At 41.4% G+C, this 19,785-nt stretch overlaps 2 protein-coding genes across 22 annotated transcripts in view; one reads left to right on the top strand and one right to left on the bottom strand.

The window, feature by feature from the left end:
- Positions 1–8,540, top strand: part of Zc3h14 (zinc finger CCCH-type containing 14) — a 48,031-nt gene extending 39,491 nt beyond the window's left edge. For 3 of the 9 annotated variants that reach the window (XM_063240932.1, XM_005004861.4, XM_063240934.1), the window contains 6 exons: positions 559–791; positions 4,280–4,400; positions 5,161–5,297; positions 5,914–6,005; positions 6,733–6,839; positions 7,328–8,540. In XM_063240932.1, coding sequence (XP_063097002.1) covers positions 559–791; positions 4,280–4,400; positions 5,161–5,297; positions 5,914–6,005; positions 6,733–6,839; positions 7,328–7,334 — 697 coding nt within the window. In that variant the 3' untranslated portion in view covers positions 7,335–8,540. The remainder of the gene's footprint in view (positions 1–558; positions 792–4,279; positions 4,401–5,160; positions 5,298–5,913; positions 6,006–6,732; positions 6,840–7,327) is intronic. The other 6 variants (XM_063240933.1, XM_003472341.5, XM_063240936.1 and 3 more) reach the window with 3 other exon arrangements.
- Positions 8,541–10,844: 2,304 nt separating this feature from the next.
- The window catches only part of Eml5 (EMAP like 5), a 205,438-nt gene continuing 196,497 nt past the window's right edge, over positions 10,845–19,785 (bottom strand). For 5 of the 13 annotated variants that reach the window (XM_063240926.1, XM_063240923.1, XM_063240920.1 and 2 more), the window contains 8 exons: positions 17,877–18,034; positions 15,956–16,070; positions 15,124–15,312; positions 14,803–14,972; positions 13,734–13,896; positions 12,956–13,059; positions 12,101–12,254; positions 11,327–11,668 (listed from right to left, as the gene is read on the bottom strand). In XM_063240926.1, coding sequence (XP_063096996.1) covers positions 11,513–11,668; positions 12,101–12,254; positions 12,956–13,059; positions 13,734–13,896; positions 14,803–14,972; positions 15,124–15,312; positions 15,956–16,070; positions 17,877–18,034 — 1,209 coding nt within the window. In that variant the 3' untranslated portion in view covers positions 11,327–11,512. Of the gene's footprint in view, positions 11,300–11,326; positions 11,669–12,100; positions 12,255–12,375; positions 13,060–13,733; positions 13,897–14,802; positions 14,973–15,119; positions 15,313–15,648; positions 18,035–19,785 lie in introns of those variants that run through there. The other 8 variants (XM_063240921.1, XM_063240925.1, XM_063240928.1 and 5 more) reach the window with 7 other exon arrangements.

Raw genomic sequence — 19,785 nt, 5'->3', positions numbered from 1 at the left:
TTTTTTTTTTTGAGACAGGGTCTCACTATGCAGTTCAGGCTGGCCTTGAACTCACAGTGGTCCTTCTGCCTCAGCCACATAAAATGAAATTTTAAAAACCAGGTGGCCACAATTAGTCTTTTAATGGGAATTAAATTGGGTTTGGGTCATTTTTCCCTTAAAAAATGGACTCCATGTTCCTTAAAGGAACAGACAGATAAAAAAAATCTGTGAACACAGACCTTCTGGCCATTGTGTTCTGAGTATCTGAGCCAGGTTTTTAGCTGGTTCCATGTTGACCGAATGAGCATGAAATGGACAGTGGAGCAGGGTTGAGGGGAGGTTGTCCTTAATATAGGCTGGAAGGTCACTGGTGCTGATGCCGCAGTGGCTCCATCCACAGTGTGGTACCTGGAGGTCCCTCCAAGTCTTTTGTTTTGTTTTGTTTTTGTTTTTGTTTTTGTTTAACTGAATGAGACGCAAAGTAAGGGAGACTAGTTCTGCTTGAGAGCACTGTAGGAGTCTCAGCATTTTGTGTTTGCTTCCCTAATTCTATGGTATTTTTTATCTGTCTGGCAGAGATCTTGTACAACCAGATAAACCTGCAAGTCCCAAGTTTATAGTGACGCTGGATGGTGTCCCCAGCCCCCCAGGATACATGTCAGATCAAGAGGAGGACATGTGCTTTGAAGGAGTGAAACCTGTAAACCAAACTGCAGCCTCAAACAAGGGACTCAGAGGTCTCCTCCACCCACAGCAGCTGCAGTTGATGCAGAGGCAGCTTGGTGACCCAGATGGTAGCTTTTCCTACGGTGTGTTGAGAGCTCAGACTCTGTGAAGGGAATCTTTGACTTCTTTATCTTGAATGAGTATTGATTGGTGGTCTTGCATATATTTGTATTCAGTAGTGGCCCTTTTTCTTCTTTGAATCAAAACCGCCAAATTTCAGTCTGTTTCTCTGTGCGTGTTTCGTAGGTCGGCTGTTAATCCAGAGCTGACGTTCTGCAGTTCAGCCGAGGCCACGAAAATACTTCTTGATTATGCTCGTTGAAAGATGAGCCATCATTCTTGATGTCTTGGTTACTTCTGTTTTTTCCCTCTTTGGAAACTGCTGTCATTCTCCCTTGTACCAGCAGTAATATAATAATTAACTAGAGAAAAATAAATTTGTATTTTGATATTCTTTCCAAAATTTCTTTGAGAGGAATTTTTCACCTAATCTGCCATGGTACTTGTTGGAAGTGTAGAAAAGACTTCATATTGAAGAGTAATACTTACTACCATGCTGTTCAGACAGCTTTTAGGCAGAGAGTTCACCACCATCTCTTGTCCTGTGGACACCAGTGCCAGCTGCAGTCCTGCTGACCCTTTTCATTTGTGATACAGAATTTGTAGAAATGCTGCTGCTTAAAGGTGAGATTTTGGTTTTAGCAGTCCCACTAGGGCTTGAGCTCAGTGACCAGGTGAGCACAGTGCCACTGAGTTATGTCCCCAACCCTTCCTGTTTCTTTTTAATACTGGACATTGAACTCACAACCCACACTTGGTAGGCCAGGCACTTGTGATGCTGACCTAAACCCCTTAACCCCTTCCTGTTTTTTAATTTAGTTGGTTAATTTTTGGTGCCAGGCATTCTGAACCTAGGGCCTTCTTTCGAACTACATCTCAGCCTTTCTTTACTCTCTTTCTTTTTTTTAATCTGGAGACAGGATTGTGCCAAGTTACTAAATTGCCCAGGCAAGACTTGAATTTAGAATCCGTTTGACTTAGCCTTTCTGTGTGCTGGATTCCAGCTGTGCGTCACCATCTGTAGATTGATTATTTTTTATTTGGAGACTTGGTCGTCTTCAGTTGACCAGGTATGAACTTGAGGTCCCCTTGCCTCAGCCTCCATACGGTAGGGATTACAGGTGTAAACCACTGTAGCAGCAATCACAAAATCTTAAAAATGAACAGATTCAAAGAAAAAACAGGGATTGACTTTGAAATTTTTCTCAACAAATCCTTTTGGGAGAGAACTGAATAGTTTGTTCAGTCACTTAAAAAATTGAATAGATTTTTTGGGAGATTGCGAGAGAGGGTACTGTGCTTGCCCTCCTGTGAACCTGTGACAGCGCGATCTTTTGTGAAGGGAGCTGGAAACTGACAGGAAGAGAAAGTGGAAATCAGTAATAACTGCACCAGTCAGGTTTCTTGACCTTGTATGTTTTCTAAAATACGTGAAAATTCTAGTGTTTTGAGCCACTCTTGATTTTCAGTTTTAGAGCCTAATGCTTTGGTCCTTGAGGATCTGATTTCATGTAAATGTGACTGTCTGGGTTAGGCTTTGTTGCTGGGTGGGTGCTGGTGACCCTGCAAACAACCTGGCAGTCACAGGTCCTGTGCAGGTGCCGTGGCCACTGTGGCGACATGGGGCTCCCTTCCCGGGGCTCTCTGCGGCTTTGCACTGTGCGGTTGCCGTGCGTGGTGGGGAAAGGGGACCTCAGAGCAGGCAGCATCTGGCCTCTGTCCCTGGCTCCGTGCTCCACGCGGGGAACTTGCTTCCAGGTTGGCAGTTTGTGCTTTGTTTCAGGATGCGGCCTGCAGCCCTGGCCACTGTCACATGGTGGCACTGCTTTTATGGTTTCCAGTTAAAAGTGAACTTGCCTCCTAACTGGACATTTTAATAGCTTGTGAAGTAAATGTCAGGTGAGGAAAACGAGAGGCTTGACCTTTGTGTGCACGTCCATCGGAAAGACTAGGTTTCTTTGTAAAGTAGTCAAATGCTGTCCTTCGAGGTTTAGCTGCTTCCGCCCATTTTCCAGCGAGTCACTCCTTGCTGCTTTGATCTTGCGTTTGTCCTGTGTCTGTGTGGATGCCATAGCCCAGTGTCTGTTGTCTGTTGTCTAGGAGGGAGGCAAGATAATATTTTCTTTGCAGGATGACAAAAAAAAAAAAAAAAAATTAAAAGCTAATGTCTTCGTCTACTGTGTATGTTTTCTTTGGAACTTAAGTATTCCTCTATATACTAGAGCAAAAATAAGCAACTTGGGGGCTGGGGATTTAGCTCAGCGGCATAAGCGCCTGCCTTGCAAGCAGGCAGTCGTGAGTTCGATCTCTGGTACCGATAAAAAGGAAAAAGACACAAAAAAAAAAAAAAAAAAAAAGCAACTTACTTTAAATGATACTAGATATGTAGTTGAGGTCTTGCATCTAAAGAAGACATTATTTTCTCTTTCTACAGATGAGGAAACTGAAGCTTAGAGATGCTAGGCAGCCCTTGCCTGAAGTGCTGTAGCTGAGCTTGCTCCTGGGCAGAGGCAGATGGGGGTTGTGTGCCGCCTCGTAGTGAAGTGGAACTAACTTTTCTAAACACAGACCTGTAGTATATAATCCCAGATGCTCCTTTCTGAGTACGGCTTCTCAGGCCGCTGGTTATGACCTTCAACGGTAGACTTTGACTTGTATTCAGTGTCTCTGATGTAGCTGTCAGCATTTAAACCTTCGATGCCACATGAAAAGGTAGCTTTTGGTTTACTGAAATGGGAGATCATCTGCAGCACAGGCTCCACGGCCCAGGCTTCTAGAAGCACAGCCTGTGATTGGCCCCGACCTAGTGGAGGGGCAGCTTTCACGGGTCCTCTTCCCCTCCCCGGGTGACTTCTCTGCAGATAACCCTCCCCCTCCCTGGAGCAAGTGTTTGGTTTTTTTTTTTTTTTTTTTTTTTTGTAGCAGAGATTGAACTCACGACCTTGCGCTTGCCAGGCAGGCACTTTGGTCACTGAGCTAAGTCCCCAGCCGTTGGAGCAAGTGTTGTTTGTGACCCATTTCAGGCAGAAGGGTTTTCTTTTTGGACATTTCTGTGAGGTTAGCATCTGGCTTTACTGATACACCTCAGGAATTAGGAACACTTTATTTGAGCACTCATAATCTGCTGGAATGAAAATTAGCTCATATTTCCTTGGCCCCTTGTTTTGTGTTTTTACTTAACATGGAGTTTTATTTGCTCCCTACTTGACATCCTTCTTCTGTTTTTGTATTTAGTGCTGAAATGATATTTAAGAATTAGAGTTTCTGATGAAAACTTAAGCCCTTGGTGCAGTTACTTTCCTTTTCAGAATGAGAATTGTAGTCCCTGTTCTGGTAATTTATAGGTCTCTCCTCACAGTTACCACTATACTTGGGCTCATTTTTTCTTTTTGTAGGACTTTAAATAAAAAGGAATGTTAGCATTTAAGGCTGGAGTTTGAGGGAAATTTGTTCAAGGGCTCATGTATTGGTGGTAACGAGTGAATCACTTTTAATTCCTTTCCCTTTGTAGTGGAGATGAGTGAACTGAATGTGGCACAGAAGCCAGAGAAGCTTTTGGAGCGCTGCAAGTACTGGCCTGCGTGTAAAAACGGAGACGAGTGCGCATACCACCATCCCGTTTCACCTTGCAAGTGAGTGACTTCAGACTGAGGCTGGTGTTCAGGTTTTCTGTGTCTCACAGGCCATTTTATTTATTTATTGTGGTTGAGTTTCATAACTACAGGCAGTGACACTCACTGTTGGAGCTCTCCCTGGAGCAGCCGTGTGTGTGTGCGTGTGTGTGTGTGTGCAGGAGGGTGCTCTTGGTACTTAGCCTCTTGTGAGGACTCTACATTTGAGGAGATAGGTACAGTTAGTGTGTGTTTTGTTCACAGACACCCCAATTATGTCGAAGGACTGGGAAGAAAGCACTTTACACTTGGGTCAATGTTTTTCTTACTAGCTGGCTGGTTTAATTATTAGAGCTTTACCAGATGCAACATCTCATGTTCTAATTACTTCAAAGAAGTTTTGGTGTTGGAATAATACCATTATATACATGAGGAGACCAAACGGATGAATCTTAGAGCACAGTGCTTTGTGCGTAGGATGTGTGTACTGTATCGAATATACTTCGTAAGATACAGATCTTACTTGATGAAGAGCGTAGCTCTCATCACCAAAAAGCACCTGCCTTTTATTAATGGTTTGGCTTCAAATGGAAGCCTCTTTGTGTAACTTAAGACTTTGAAATAGTTCCATCCTATGTGTTGTTTGGCTTCATTTAAAAATTACTATTTTGTGTTTTTCTGTCACTTTCCCATTTTTTCAAAACAAGAGTTTAAAAAGACTACAAAAAAACTAATACTGCTTTAACTATGACTATGACTTACCTATGCTTTTGTTTTATAGAGCCTTCCCCAATTGTAAATTTGCTGAAAAATGTTTGTTTGTTCATCCAAATTGTAAATACGATGCAAAGTGTACTAAACCTGATTGTCCCTTCACTCACATCAATAGAAGAATTCCAGTGCTGCCTCCAAAACCAGGTTAGTGATTTTTGTGCACTACTGCATTTGGGTGAAAAAATAGAAAAGGGCATTTTCTACCTGTAAATGGAATGAAAGAATAGGTTTTTAGAAATAAAAACTGGATCAATTAATGTTATCAGTATTGTGTTCATCCATTCGTTCATTTAGTGCTTTTTTGGGGCAGGGTTGAGTCATGTAGTGCAGGCTAGTCTTGTGCTCATTGTGTAGCCCAGGCTGGCCTTGAACTCATAGTGATCCTCCTGCCTCCGCCTCTCACATGACAGGTGTGTGCCTCCATGCTGGCGAGTCTTACCATTGGCTGAAGAGCAGCTATGCCCATTGTGTTGTACTCCATACCACTAAAGCATACATAAAACATGAAGCTCTAATTTAAATGACTGTCACTTCTGTAACAGCATCAGTAGACAACATTAAAAGTTATTTTATCTGAGTGTGGTGAACATTTGTAGTACCAGCTATTGGGAAGGCTGATGTAAGAGAATCACAACTTTGAGACTAATGTGTCAAAATAAAATGAGAGCTGGAGACATGAGCTCAGTGCCAGAGGGCCTCTGGGTTCCATTTCTGGACCTACAAACCTGCAGATTTGACCAGTGTTCATTCTTTTTGTCAGCAGTTACAACAACGGCATCTCCTTCTACCAGTCAGCTCTGCCGTTACTTCCCAGCTTGTAAGAAAATGGAATGTCCTTTCTATCATCCAAAAGTAAGAATATTTATTCTCCCAAGTGTCAGTTAAGTGGTAGCTGCTCGGTCTCGGGTCCGGAAGCTCACTAAGACATTGAATGCCTCGCATGTCTTTACTTTTTCCGCCTTTGTTCTGTGGTCAGAGTAAACTTCACGGTCTTTAGAATCTGTAAGTTGTTCCTTACTGTTGCAGAGGTCTGCCTGGCCCTTAGGCTAAGTGAGCTGAAACACTTATATTAATTTGCTAAGCTCTTGCGGGGCACAGCACTATAATCTTTTCTGTTGCTGAGTGTGTGGGTGTTTTTTTTTTTAAACCTCATGCTAATACTGAGGTGAAACTCAGTAGTACCACTTAAACACATTTTTTTGTGCAAAAGATTGTTGTCTCTCCAACTGCTTGGCTATCCAGGTTGATCTTTGAAAAAAGCAGCCTGAAGACTGTTGTATATGAAAGGGTTTTTGGGTAGGGTGTTGCTGAGTTGGTAGAGTGCTTGTTTAGTGTGCATCTGTGCTCCCCACTCCAAAGAGAGGTCATTTCCCCCGCTGTGTCTGGGACGCCAGGGTACTCAGAAGAGTGAGGGGTGAGAAGTGTGTACTGTATGCTCAGTTTGCTTTTGAAGTTTTACTTGCTGTGATTCTTAAAGATTTTGTGTCTTCAGGAAATCCATTTCCTAAGCTTCAGTAGTAGTGAGGCGGATGTTGTGCTCCTCTGAGGAGTGTCACTGACAGTCTGCGTTTCTGTTCAGCACTGTAGATTCAACACTCAGTGTACGAGACCAGACTGCACATTTTATCATCCCACCATCACTGTGCCACCGAGACACGCCTTGAAGTGGATCCGACCTCAGACCAGGTAAAGAGGACAATTAAGTCTGGTAATTTTCAGATACTTTGCTATAATGTAGAAGCTTGTAAGTGTGTGAGCACACCAATTTGGGGGAAGTCAGCCCTAGCACATTTTCCTCTGCTGTTTAATTTTATCCAGTGATTACATTTTACATTTTTTAAAAGTAATCATCTCATTTCTTTGTAACGTCTAATCTTGCTGTGCAGACGTACACTAAGTCCAGCTGGAATGTGTGTGTGCTGCTTACATCAGATCAAGTTTTAGTCATTAGCATTGGTAAACTAAAGGAAGCCTTAGAATATTTTAGAACGACCCATAAACTGGATTAGATTATAACTGCTTTCTACGTATTTGAGTTTTTATAAAATCTGGTTTTAATACTGTAATCTGATGAACAGTATTTGTTGTGTAAAAGTACCTCTTAGCTGAGGTATATGTGGTACATATGAATGCAAAACAGTTAATTTAAAAAAATTTTGGTTTTGTTTATTCAGTGAATGATCCCCAGTCCTACCTGGCAGAAGATCATGCAGTTTGAAAGGTTCTTCCTACTGATGAAAGATAATCTACAGAACTTGTCAAATCTTTGAAACTTGGAATACATTGCTTTCATAATATGAACTTTATTGCCTATCTGAAGTGTCTAATTTTTCAAGTTTGTAAGTTTATTATTAAGCGGTTTAACTTGGGGTGTTTTCTTTTGTTATTTTGTTTTTGGTATGAGAAGGGTTGAAAGGAATGGCTGCCTCCAGGCTGTCTGTGCCCGCTGTGTCAGCATCCGCAGGGAGGCAGTGCTGTCCCTGTGCATGGAGCGCGGTCCAGGGCTGCACTGCTGAGCGGGGCAGAGTCACTGCCACGGTTGATGCTGCTCTCACTTCTCCCAGATCTACCATGAAAACGGCAACGACTGAAAATATTGAGGGGTTTTAAATAGTTATTCAGATTGTGCTTTTAAAATTTTAAATGAACTTAGTTTGAAAAGCATGTCACAGGCATTTCAATTTGAGTGCCACTTGGGTAAAATTGTCTTTCAGTTCTGTGCCTTCTGTGAAGGGAGCTAGGTGGCGTGCGGTGATAAGTGGAAAAATATGAACAATTCCTCAAAATGCTTTCATTCACTGTTAACATACACTTTTTAAATTTGGGGAGAACTACATTATCACAAAATTATACAAAATTTTTTACAAGTATATACATAAGATATCAGAAAACAGACTTTAAATTTACAAGATTATAAATATACATATATATTCCCACATTCTGAAAAATAACATTCTCAGAAATAACTCCACAGAAAATATACTTAGCTACTACTGAAGATAATTTTTGGAAAGTTAAAACTAGATTTTAGTATATTTTAAATGGCAGAACTATATAATTACAGATCAGAATTGGTAAACTGCAGAATAGAACAAAACTTGGCCTACTGTATTACGTAGTTTTGTGTGTTTTTAAAAGTGTTAAGGCAAGAAGTGTGAAATGCTGTAGACTTAAATAACAGATTTCAAAGACTATATATATACTAAGTATTTAAAAATCAAAGGTTAAAAGGTGGTTAGTAAAGAGTAATACAAAAGGGATAATAAAGACTCGAACATTTTTCAGGACCAAATTAATTGTAACAGAAAATTCATTTCCTTGTTTAGTTATACACCCAAAGGATGGATAATAAACCCTAATCTGAAAGTCCATGTTTACGATTGTAAAGCCAGCCTTCTATTGTGGTTATTGTCTTTCCATTCAAGATTCAGTCTCTCAACCTTTTGATAATTTGCGCTTGGCTGTGCCGATCCCAAAATAAACACCTGAAACAGCAGAAGAAGAAAAAGAGCACATAGGGCATAACGCTACCGTGTTACACTAGGCTTCAGTGAGATGACAGTCTTGTTTCCTTCTGCGTGTACTCCACTGAATTTAAGGCATTTATTCATCCCAGGGTTGAAGTTTTGCATCTGTGCAGAAGAAACTGGTTTTAAATTGTCTAAATTTCTGGAGATTTTTAAGTATCATTATTTATAACTGGTTTATATTGTGACTGTGGGAACACAACTATAAAGACCACATAGGGAGTAGGGAACAAAGGCTTAGTGGTTTAGCTCACTTTTTTTCACATGCCAAAAATCTGAGTCTGATGCACTATTTTGACACTGGCTGGAAAGAAGAGTTCATCTTCAGTTACTGAGGTTTATGGCCAGCTTAATGCTGACCCTAAAAACACTTGCTGAGTAAAATGGTCTAAGCAGACCACTGTAAAGGGTCACAAAGGAAGGGGACGAGCAACAATGAAGTGAGGACCAGCAGAGTGCCTGGTGTGTGTGAGCATGTGTTTATCCACACAGAATCAGCAGGGCTTGGGATGCCCAGCAGGAGACGGGTCAATTCCAGAGATTATTCCACACAAAAATAATTTTTTTAAGGTTAAAGTAGATATGGATGTGGCAGATTTTGTGTGGTCTGTCATGTCTCTTCACCTCAGTCGATGGATAACACAACCAGACGGTCATCAGATAACTGGAGCAGCGTGATCTTCAGTCAGGAAACTGACCACAGCGGAGGTAAAAGTGGACATGAGTTGACCACTGTGAAGGATAAAAATGCAGGGGAACCAGCTTTATGCTATATACTATACCTGAAGTATAGTGAAACTTGAAATTTCTCTGTAGCCAAGAGTTGGTAAAGTTGGCCCAAAGGGAAAATTTAAAACAATAGGCTGGAATTTTGACTTTTTTTCATGAGAAAATGTCCATGAATCCTTTAATTCACTGCCTACCACTTTATAAAATATGCTGAATAGAAATTTAATATTACTGTATTCTAAAACACAGCTTAATTTAGCAGAATCCTTTGAGGTGAATAACAATGGTATAGTTTTAAGTTTCAAGCTTCTTGACTTTTTAATCAGTCCTGGCACAGCTGTTCAGCTTTAAACTGATGCAGTTCAGTCACTGGTTAGGCTGTGATACTGATTTAGTTTTTGTCTGTTCATGGCATCCCAAAGTGTTGGCCATACAGACTGTGGAGCTGTGATGTGTGGTGTCAAACCAAACGGGGCATTCCAGGCTCAAGCGGGTACATTATGCTACAAAGAGTAACACAGTAAAAATTGATAGTACCAGGAAAGCATCTTCCAGCTGCTTCACACATAGAAAAATATATTTTTAAACATCAATCTACATAATTTTCAGCCTTCAAGAAATTACATACAGGCTAAAGAGCAAATTCCTGAATGATGAATACAGATCTTTGGCAGCATTTAGTGAAAAGGATTAAGAATCTAGCCCCAGTCCACTAAAAACAAATTGTTTGACAGATATTTCAAAATGAACCTGGGTTCATTCATTTTGGAAATCAGCCTACGGAGTGGCACACACCTAAACAGACTTTCTCCACAGAAAAAAAGTTATAAAAATGTTATCCCAAGGATTACTAAATTGTGTGATATAATTTATGAGTTTAACGCATTTGCAGTGATGGTGAACCTTTTAGAGCATTCAATGATATCAACAGCCTGTGGTAGCCTGTGTGCCGTGGGTTCACCACCACTGGTTTATGGTAAATGTGTACACATTAGACTGCATCTTTACATGTCATTTTTCTCTTAAAAAAAAAAAAAAACCTTTGCAAGTGCAAATGGTAATTCGCCATATTACTTTCCCATTGGTGAGGCTACAGTCATGTTCACAGTTTCAGTAACAGACATGGGTTCTAAACATCAAAAGGTTGACTGCCCAGAAATGAACATGTGCAGTCACTCATGTCACTGACCTTGGGTCTGTTTGTGAACTCAGACTGTAAGGGAAGGAAGTGTCCTTATGAAAAGAACTTTTTAGATGCCTAAGAAAGTTTCTAGGGAAGCTGTTTCCTATGGAAAATGTGTTTTGAAACATGATCCTTTAGGGTGATGGTAGTTCTTTCTTTCCTAATAGAAATGCAAGGAAAAGATTGTTTCATTGGCTGGTGAACCTTAATAATAAAAGTGCTAAAAGAAACAGTGTTGCTAAGTTTTGCAAATTGGGGCTTTTAAAAAACTTTTATTTTTGGTAGTGCTGGGTGGGATCCCAGGGCTTCACACATTCTGAGTTCCGCCCCAGCTCTCTAACTTTGGGAGAGTTTTGGAGCAGTGCCGAACCTCCATTCTCCCCAGCAGGTCTGCAAAGTCGCACATACACTGAGTAAAGGGGGTCTGCTCTACGCATTCAGTCTTCCTGAAACATGGTTCTCTGGCAGTGTGTGGGTTATGGATAGTTAACGCATATAGCAAACATTTTGAACTCAGCAGTCTGTTTTGGTCATCCTGTGCACTTCTCCCTGTTACCATCTTCAGTTAGCACCACTTGTCCACGCAGAGTTTGGTTTTGGGTTTTTTCTCTCTTTAATTCTGGTCTCTCGATGCTCTTAGTTTATGTAGCCTTCTGAGTATTTGTATCTTTTAGTGAGGCATATGCACACATTTCCAGACAAATAAACTGCAATAAAAAAGGCAGTTGATAACATTTTAGATTTGTAAAACAGTTTAATGTTTTTTAAGTTGAGGGTTCAAAATCATAGGTGTAAAATTTTTCCTTGTTAATAAGTCCTTTTATCCTGTATGTGCACACATGACTCCGAGGAGCCATGTGGCCATGTCACCTGATGATGATGTGAGTGTGTGCAGGAACCGGGATACAGGAAGTGTTGGATCAGGGCTCTTTAACTAGTAAAGGTCTACTTTTCTGGGGCCAGGACATTACTGACCTGCAGTCGTCACCTCCAGCACTAATAACATGTCGGTCACCACTTGTAAACCGGATGTTTGTCACGTGGGCTGAGTGACCAAAGAACCGCTTATGCTTTGCCTAAAAAAAAAAAAGCAGTAAGAAAGCTCAGTATCTGATGCACTCAAATGCAGAGGTTTCTGTGAGGAACTGTGGAGAGGGCGGAGCTGCGACTGCACGGGCAGAGATTATCTGCATTTAACACACCAGCTTTTTTGGGCAGTCAAGTGTCTCTTGATCTTTGAAAATTTTTCTTTGAGGAAAAGTATTTAAAGTCTGATGAATGATTTTGTAAAAAGTTCACCAGAACTTGATTAGTTTTCCATAAATAGCATTGCTGGAGAGAGGGATTTGTTTCTAGTAGTTCTTATTAAAATTAAAAATTTTTAAATACTAATTTAAAAGTACAGTATTTTTCAAATCAGGATAAAATGTTAAATATCAGAAACTTAATCTTTGGGCCTCTACATAAGGAGTAATATGATTGTGAAATACAAAATAATACAAACTTACAAATTTTTCTGGACATGGAAAGTCAAATAGTTTAACCATGCCAAAGTCATCTCCTGTGACAAGGCTGATGCCTGAATGAGATACACAGGCACAGGTGACGTCGGCTTTCTCAGCGTGTCTGGACCAGATTCCCATGACTTCGTCCCCTAAAATACTGAAGACAAAACACATCCACCACCACAGCAAACACTGGCAGGCTTACCAGATGGACTCGCCAGTCTCTCCCCAATCATGTCACAGCCTGCATTTCATCTAGCTGTTCATTCCCTCTCAGCTTTTAGAAATTTTATAATTTGAAAGGTTTATTAAGATTAAGGTTATAATTAAGATTAAGATTATAATTCAGTATCTGACAAAAGATGACTGGAGTACTTAATAGAAATTTAATGCCGAGCATGGTGGCATACAGCTGTAATTCCAGCACTCGGGAGGCTGAGAGAAGAGAATCATTGCAAGTTCAAGACCAGGCTGGGGTACAAAGTGAGCTCAAGGCCAGCCTGAACTGCATAGAGAGACCTTGTCTCAAAAAGACAAAGAAAAAAGGAATTTAATGACATTTTCCAGTGTCTAAACAGTGGACATCACAGGCACATGTCTGCAAATTTGAACAAATTTATAAAATTCACTTCTAACAACTTTGAGGTAAGCATTCCTTTAAATCTGATAAGGGACAGAAATACGTTTAATCAAAAGGAGCCCTGACTGTGAACATACATAGTTCTCATCCTAACAATTCAAGGCATAGTTAATAAAACACGAACTCTTCCTATTCCCTAGAGAATGCCTCTAACTTTAGAAATGGGTTTTTCCAACATGCCTGACTGTAACTCTTTCCTTCTAAGTATCAGCATTTACCTAGTCCATGAAGCCCAGGTAATTCTGTCAATGGCTGCATGATCCAGAAGATGTTTTCCAGAAGGTACTTCATAAACATGCCGCTTATAGCAGCCACTGGAGACCTTTGATCATAGCAGAACAGGACAAGAATTGTGTTAGGTAAAGGCGCAGTCCACAGGGTTTTCAGAATCCTAGCAGATAGCTAGGACAGCTACATGATTACATGTTTAACGTAAAGCTTGCAAAACCCTACAAACAAGGCAGGCAGGCATGGATTCAGTGGGGAGGACGTGGAAAGATATACAGATTAGAGCAGCAGATGCCTGGGTCACATGGGTAAAGTCCAAGAGCTGATGTACAAGGTGAGGAATTCAGGGAGCCGTGCTGAGAAATTTACACCCAAGCCAAAAACTAGGTCCCAGAGGTGATGAACCTTAATTTGCTGTATATAAACACTTTTTTACTGTACTGTATATATGTATTTATAACATACTTTGCATTATTTTGTGTTAAAATTTAAGAGAATAGGAGTAGGAGGGTTGGTGTTTAAGCCCAGCCTGAGCAACTTGAGACCCTCAAAAGGGGTGGGATGTGTGAAGGCCCAGGGTTCAATCCCCAATAAATACAACCCCTCTCCCCCATGAGGTATTACAGAATTAATGCATAAACTGAACAGTAAAGGCAAAAGTTGAAGCTGTGGAACTGGGAGTGGAGGAGCTGAGGGGCCTAAATGCACTCACAAAATGTTCAAGCAGGAAGAACCCTTGTAAAAGAGGAGCGACTGCTGGTGCTGTACCTGGAGATACCTGCTATCTGCGGAGAAGTCCATCTGAATGACAAAGCTGGGGATGTCTTTGCAGTAGCTGATTCTGTTAAGGGTGGGTCCCAGCATTAGGTCATAAAAATCCACCGAGTTCTCATTAGAACCCACTGCCAGGTACCGGGAATCTGGGCTAAATCTGAATATGCAACAAAATGTAAAAAATATGTTAATCTTGGTTCTTTGATCTGAAAAACTGGATAGCAAAGAATGCAGGTCAGGTAATTAGAGTTGAATTGGAAGCTTGGAAGACAGTGAAATACTGTTTGCATACAGGTCACAGGGGCAGCACTAGACCCTGGCAGTGTTTGAATATGCTTTAATGAGGTACTTTAGGAACAAAATCAAGTCTTTGAAAATGTCCCACAAGTCTGGATATTTTAGAGACAGGCAGGGGCTACAGAAAGCCACTGTCACACTATTAAGATGGTGAGGTTCTGAAGAGGTTTCCTTTATAAAAATATTGTACTCATTTTTTGGATTCAATAATCTCTTTACTGATAAAATATTAAGTATTAGTATTAAAGCACTGAGAAAGAAAAGTTCATGGCAAGGTTAATTCAGACCCTGGGACACAGTAAATGTTCTTTCAGTGCATACTGGTTTGAGAGAATAACCAGAAATGAGACTCCAAAAGCTCATACCAGGCAGCAAAGGAAAAGCATGAAGTTTAATTGGGTAAAGAGAAGGTATGTTACATGGAGCTGTAACTTTTGATTTTCCAAGTTCTAAAGGGCAGGTAAGTGAACTTTTGTATTAGTGGAGATATTTCTTGATAAAGGGAATTTACTGCATGTCTAGTGTGATACTTACAAACATTACCCAGTACTTATAAAACCCTGCAGCTAGTACCCACGTAGAGTCATGATTTAGCAAGTAAAATTAAATAAGCATACAAACAGCCATACTGCGGTATACACTTAGTGATGCAAAATGCTGTAGGCTGTCAGAACATTTTTGAAGCTATGGGTAGAGGTGGTTTCCAAATGTAAGCTGGGTCCTTTATTCTATTTGAAATTAGAAATTTTACTCTTCGTTGACTAACCTGATGTCATGGATTGCGCATCGTCTGTCTCTCTTCTTTCCCCATATTTTGAGTGAGCTCACAAGTAAAATCATAAATTCTCCATTTTTCATTCCAATAGCCACCATGTCTCCTTCAGGGCTGTAGCACACAGTCCGAGCAGCATGGCCCAGGTTCACTTTGTTTAACATCTGCGTAAGAAGCAAAACCACCACAGAGAACTACACTTGGGTAGTTCTTACAAACTCAGCCAGTCTCCCCACCCTCAGTTACAAGCTCTCTAGGTGCAGCAATTTAAAAGCCCGCTTTTTTGAGACTGATTCCTTTAGAAACTGTACCTACTTTCCCAGCGACATCCCACAGCCTCACTGTGCCGTCTTCTGCAGCGGAGAGGAAAAGCTCCCTGGAAGGGTGTGCTGCCAGTCCCCAGATTGGGCCGTCCACGTGGCCACTAACCAGGACGTTACACGCTGCATTTTTCTCTCCAACTTCAATTATTTCAGCGTTCCTTGTCCCAACTAGTATCTTGCCCTGAAACACAAGTGGGACCAGTACCTTTGCTGCCATGCAGCCATCCTGTGTTTTGAGCTGATTTAGTCATAAGCTCTCAACACAAACTTCATGCATGCATCGTTTTCTGTGACTGCAGGGACACAGCGCTGGTCTGGGCTGCATGGCAGAGTTCATGTGAAACACAGAACTCTTCTCTATGGGACTGTGCCTGGATTTGTCAATATGACCTTAAATTTTTAAAAGTGCATAAATGCATTGGGATGTAAGAACTACAACTCATGTTTAGTGAAAATATATAAAGCTTAACTAATATGACTGTATGATTTATAAATACATGAGAGCATACAGACTCAATTTTTATGACATATATAATGTTAAATGAAGACAGCTGCTCTAATCACATGCATTAACAGGCAAGGGTTTTCAGCTTGTGGACCACCACAGCCGAGTTAGCAGACTGACGACAGCATGGGGGTTTAGATACAGTGTTCAGAGGACGCTTTTGGTCTGCATTGCACTGGCCCCACCTATGGAGACTGCAGAGTGATGGCCAAGCAAACTGTCATTCTGTATTATCACTGCTCGTGAGTTACAAGGGTGACAGAATCAGAGAAAAACTTTTCCAGCTGCTTCTGCCCGGATGGGCTCAGGATCGTCTTACTTTGCCTCTGCACACGGAGCGAACACAGTCTGTGACTTGGCCCGTCTCGAGCCTGAAGGCCCGGCATCGCCTCAGCTCCTGATCCCACAGTTTAACTGCGCCTCCTTCCTTTGACCTAATGAAAAGCCATACCCGGAAAAGAGTTTGTTACTACTACAAATACTCTGAGTTACTGTGTCCTGAGTGTACTGAGTTCGAAGCAGAATATTTTAAAAGCCTTGATACTTGTAATTTATCTTAAACATCCAGTGGCAATTTCAGGATATAATGCATCTCAGAAGGAAAATCAGTTTCTGTACATTTTATTTTGTGAAGTATTTTTTCTGACACGAGAATATTTTTATTAGCCTTTATCATAAATTATCCTCTTGTAATACTTAAGAAAGATACAAAGTAATTTTTAACATGAAAAGTAACATGCAAAGTGAGGTAAGGTTACAGATGCTATGCTGTGGATTACTTTTAAGGCTGTGATGGCACACAGCTATAACCCCTGCACTCTGGAAGGGTGAAGCAGGAGGACTGCAAATTTGAGCCTGGCTGGGGAGCACTTAGTGAGACCTTGTCTCAAAAGGGGCTAAAGATAGAGCTCAGTAGGAAGGTTCTGGGATCAAGTCTCAGGACTGAGGAAAAACTTTTTTTTTTCTACCTATGGAACTTATGCAAACAGGTTAGTGGGTTACTGAGTGTACAAAACATGGCGATGTGGGACACACGTTGGAGTAATATTCAGAAATTATAGCCCACTTTTTTTTTTTTTTGAGACAGGGTCTTGCTATGTAGGTCAGGCCAGCTTTAAACTGTGTAGTGGCAGTCCTCCTGCCTCAGCCTCCCGAGTGTTAGAATTACAGGCGTGCACTACCACAACCAGCTTGTTTTTAGTTTTCCTCATTCATTCATTCATTTTCTCTTCAGATAACTCAAAGATGTCCTTCATTTTGTTAGATGATTTTGCTTGTCTTAGGATGAAACATGCTTGTGTACTATAATAGTTATCTTTCATAGGGCTGGGGATATAGCTCAGTGATGCAGTGCCTACCTGGCCATTGCAAGGTCCTAAGTTTGATTCCTGATACCCACAAAAAAAAAAAAAAAAAAGAAAGAAAAAGAAAAAGGAAATACACAATTGTATTTACCTTACAGTTTTAGTCACTTACATGTCACATTTCAACATGCAGATGACTGTGCTGTAACCTGAGTGTGGTTACTGTTGGGAGAACTAGAACTACTCCATCATGTTTACATTTTGAGGTCTTGTAGAAAGGAAGCAGTTTATGTAACAAGCTTGCCTCAAGCAGAAAGCAAACAAGTCTGTGAGACACCCTCGTGGCTTTCTCCCACCACTGTGTGCTGTGTCCCTCAGCTCCGAGTGTCCACAGGAGAGTCCGCTTCAGGGGTAAACACTCCCACACGCCCCCTTTGCGCACCAAGTACTGACGCTGGCATACAGTAGGGAGATCAGTTTTACTTCCTGGGGATTGAACCAATGGCCTCATGCATCAGGGACAAACACTGCCTGTGGGCGACATGCTTTTTAAAATGTACTTTTGAGACAAGGTCTTCCTAACTTGCCCAGGCTGCTCTTAAACCTGAGCTCCTCCTGCCTCACACTAGCTGACTGGCATGCATCACCATGGCTCGCAAGGAAAATCCGCTCTTAGTTTGTAGGACCATCGCCTGGCCTGGCCACGTGACAGAAGCAGCACCACCCCTCCTGGAGTCCAGGTTTAAAACACATGGATGTGATTTAAGACCAGGAATAAGAATCCAGAGAAGGCAACGTCAGGCCCTACGGAAAGCATGTGTGGAACGTGGCCGGCCACAGTGGCTGTGGAGCTCAGAGACGGCAGCAGCACCTAACTGCAAACCTGGGTCCGGCAGAGGTGTAAGCGCTCAGGCTACAGAAAGAAAAAGAACTCACGGCCTTTCCTTGCCACCAGTCACAATAAGTCCGTCTCGCAGGGTGGTGTACATGGCAAACACAGGCCCGTTGTGAGCTCTGGCCACGACTCTACACAGTATGTGATCCTTCCACACACACACGTCACCACTGATGGTACCTGTAAACGTCAAGTTATTCTGAAAAGGAGTGGGGAAAGGGGGAGACAAACTCATCAAAAGTTCAGAGAATTCAAACAGATGCAATTGTCTATGCCGGGGTAATGCTACCTCCGCTTGATACCAAGTGCATGCGGGGCGAGGTGGGAGGCCTCTCAGGGCAGGAGACCAGCCCCTGTCTGGGGCCTTTTCCTTCTCCAGGGCTGTCACTCAGCAGCTGGAATAACCCTGGACAATTTTCCAGTTCTAAAATACTGGATTCTAGTTTAGACCGTTCCTTTGGAATTGCTTCCCTCTGGCTGCCCATAAAAAATTTAAAGGTCACACTAGTCTGTGACAGTGAGAGAATAGGAATAGGAAGTGAGGAGCATTTTCTATTAGGAGTGGTAGAATTTTGTCCCAGAAAGTAGCACTACAATCTATATCAAATTCATAGGGGTTTTTCAGAACTCTCTAACTCAGATCTGGAAGTATCAATACTTCATGGATATCTGCAATCAGAATGTAAATGCTTCAGGTACAGAGAACAATATTTCCCTTCTCTTTTTCTTTGTGTTTCTGAGACAGGGTCTGGCTACATACTTGAGGCTGGCCTTGAACTCACAGTGATCTTCCTGCCTCGCCCTCCTGAGTGCTGAGCCTCTTGTTTCTTTATAGTCCCTTGCGTAGACTCAAAATGTTTAAATAAGAAACATGCAGTACCCCACAGATGTGTACAATTTTTATGTTTTTACATATCAGCTAAATAAATTTTTAAAGTTTAAACCAATGTAAATTTGTAAACATAAAAACATTCTCAGTGACTGCATTTGTTTTTTAATATTTTACTCATCAAGTTTATTGGGAACGGGCAGTTAACTACACAGGAATTTTATACCTGGAGAAAGTTCATTTACAAGGCAAATTAATGAAGCATAATAAAGACATAAGTGAATGTGTGGAATTTTCTTCTGAAAGCAAACTACTGGTATCGTATTATGAATACTCAAAATGTTCAGTTGAAACTTAACGGGGGCTGGGGATTTAGCTCAGCGGCATAAGCACCTGCCTTGCGAGCAGGCAGTCCTGAGTTCGATCCCTGGTACCGATAAAAAGGAAAAAGACAAAAAAAAAAAAAAAAAAAAAAAAAAAAAAAGAAATTTGCCATACTATCACCAACATTTTCAGTGGTCTTTTTCTCAAAAGCTTAAGGGTACTAAACTTCCAATTTTTTTCTTCAAATACTTCATTCTCACACAGACCCACAAATAAGGGTATCCCGCTGCATTTTTTATTGCACCAAAGGATGTAAGCAGCCTTTGCGGGGCAGGACTCTGAAGGGAGGAGATGTGTCCTGCACCCAGGACCGCAGGGCTGGCGGCGGGAGAGGGAGAGCGCGTCTGCACACTGTTGCACTGAAACCAGGATGGTGCGCCCACTCTCCTTTGTGTCTTTCCCTTTCTTGCCTTGAGTTGGCTGAGGGCGCTTCCAACAGATATGTAAGCAGGGACTTAGAGACAGCAAAGGGAACCTAAACCCAAGTCTGACCTTAAGATGTGAAAATTATGCTTCTTGATTTAACTTTCTTTTACTCTGTCAAATTTTTAGACGCATGAGGAACCACTAGGAAGACTCATTTTGAGACTACTAATGCAGGCCTTGGAGAATATCAGTGGCCCAATGCAAAGAATGTCTCATCATAATCCTGATTAATTTTCCCACTCCTTAATTTCTGGAAGTATCAGATGTTTGAGCGATCAAGTGTACGCAAGACCAGGACACGTAATGATTAG

The sequence above is a fragment of the Cavia porcellus genome, unplaced genomic scaffold, assembly GCF_034190915.1.
Source record: "Cavia porcellus strain 051 isolate PalLab524CR breed Dunkin Hartley unplaced genomic scaffold, mCavPor4.1 scaffold_31, whole genome shotgun sequence".
In the NCBI taxonomy this organism is placed as follows: Eukaryota; Metazoa; Chordata; class Mammalia; order Rodentia; family Caviidae; genus Cavia; species Cavia porcellus.
Note: the sequence above shows the minus strand (reverse complement) of the source record. Positions and strands in the feature narration are given on the sequence as shown.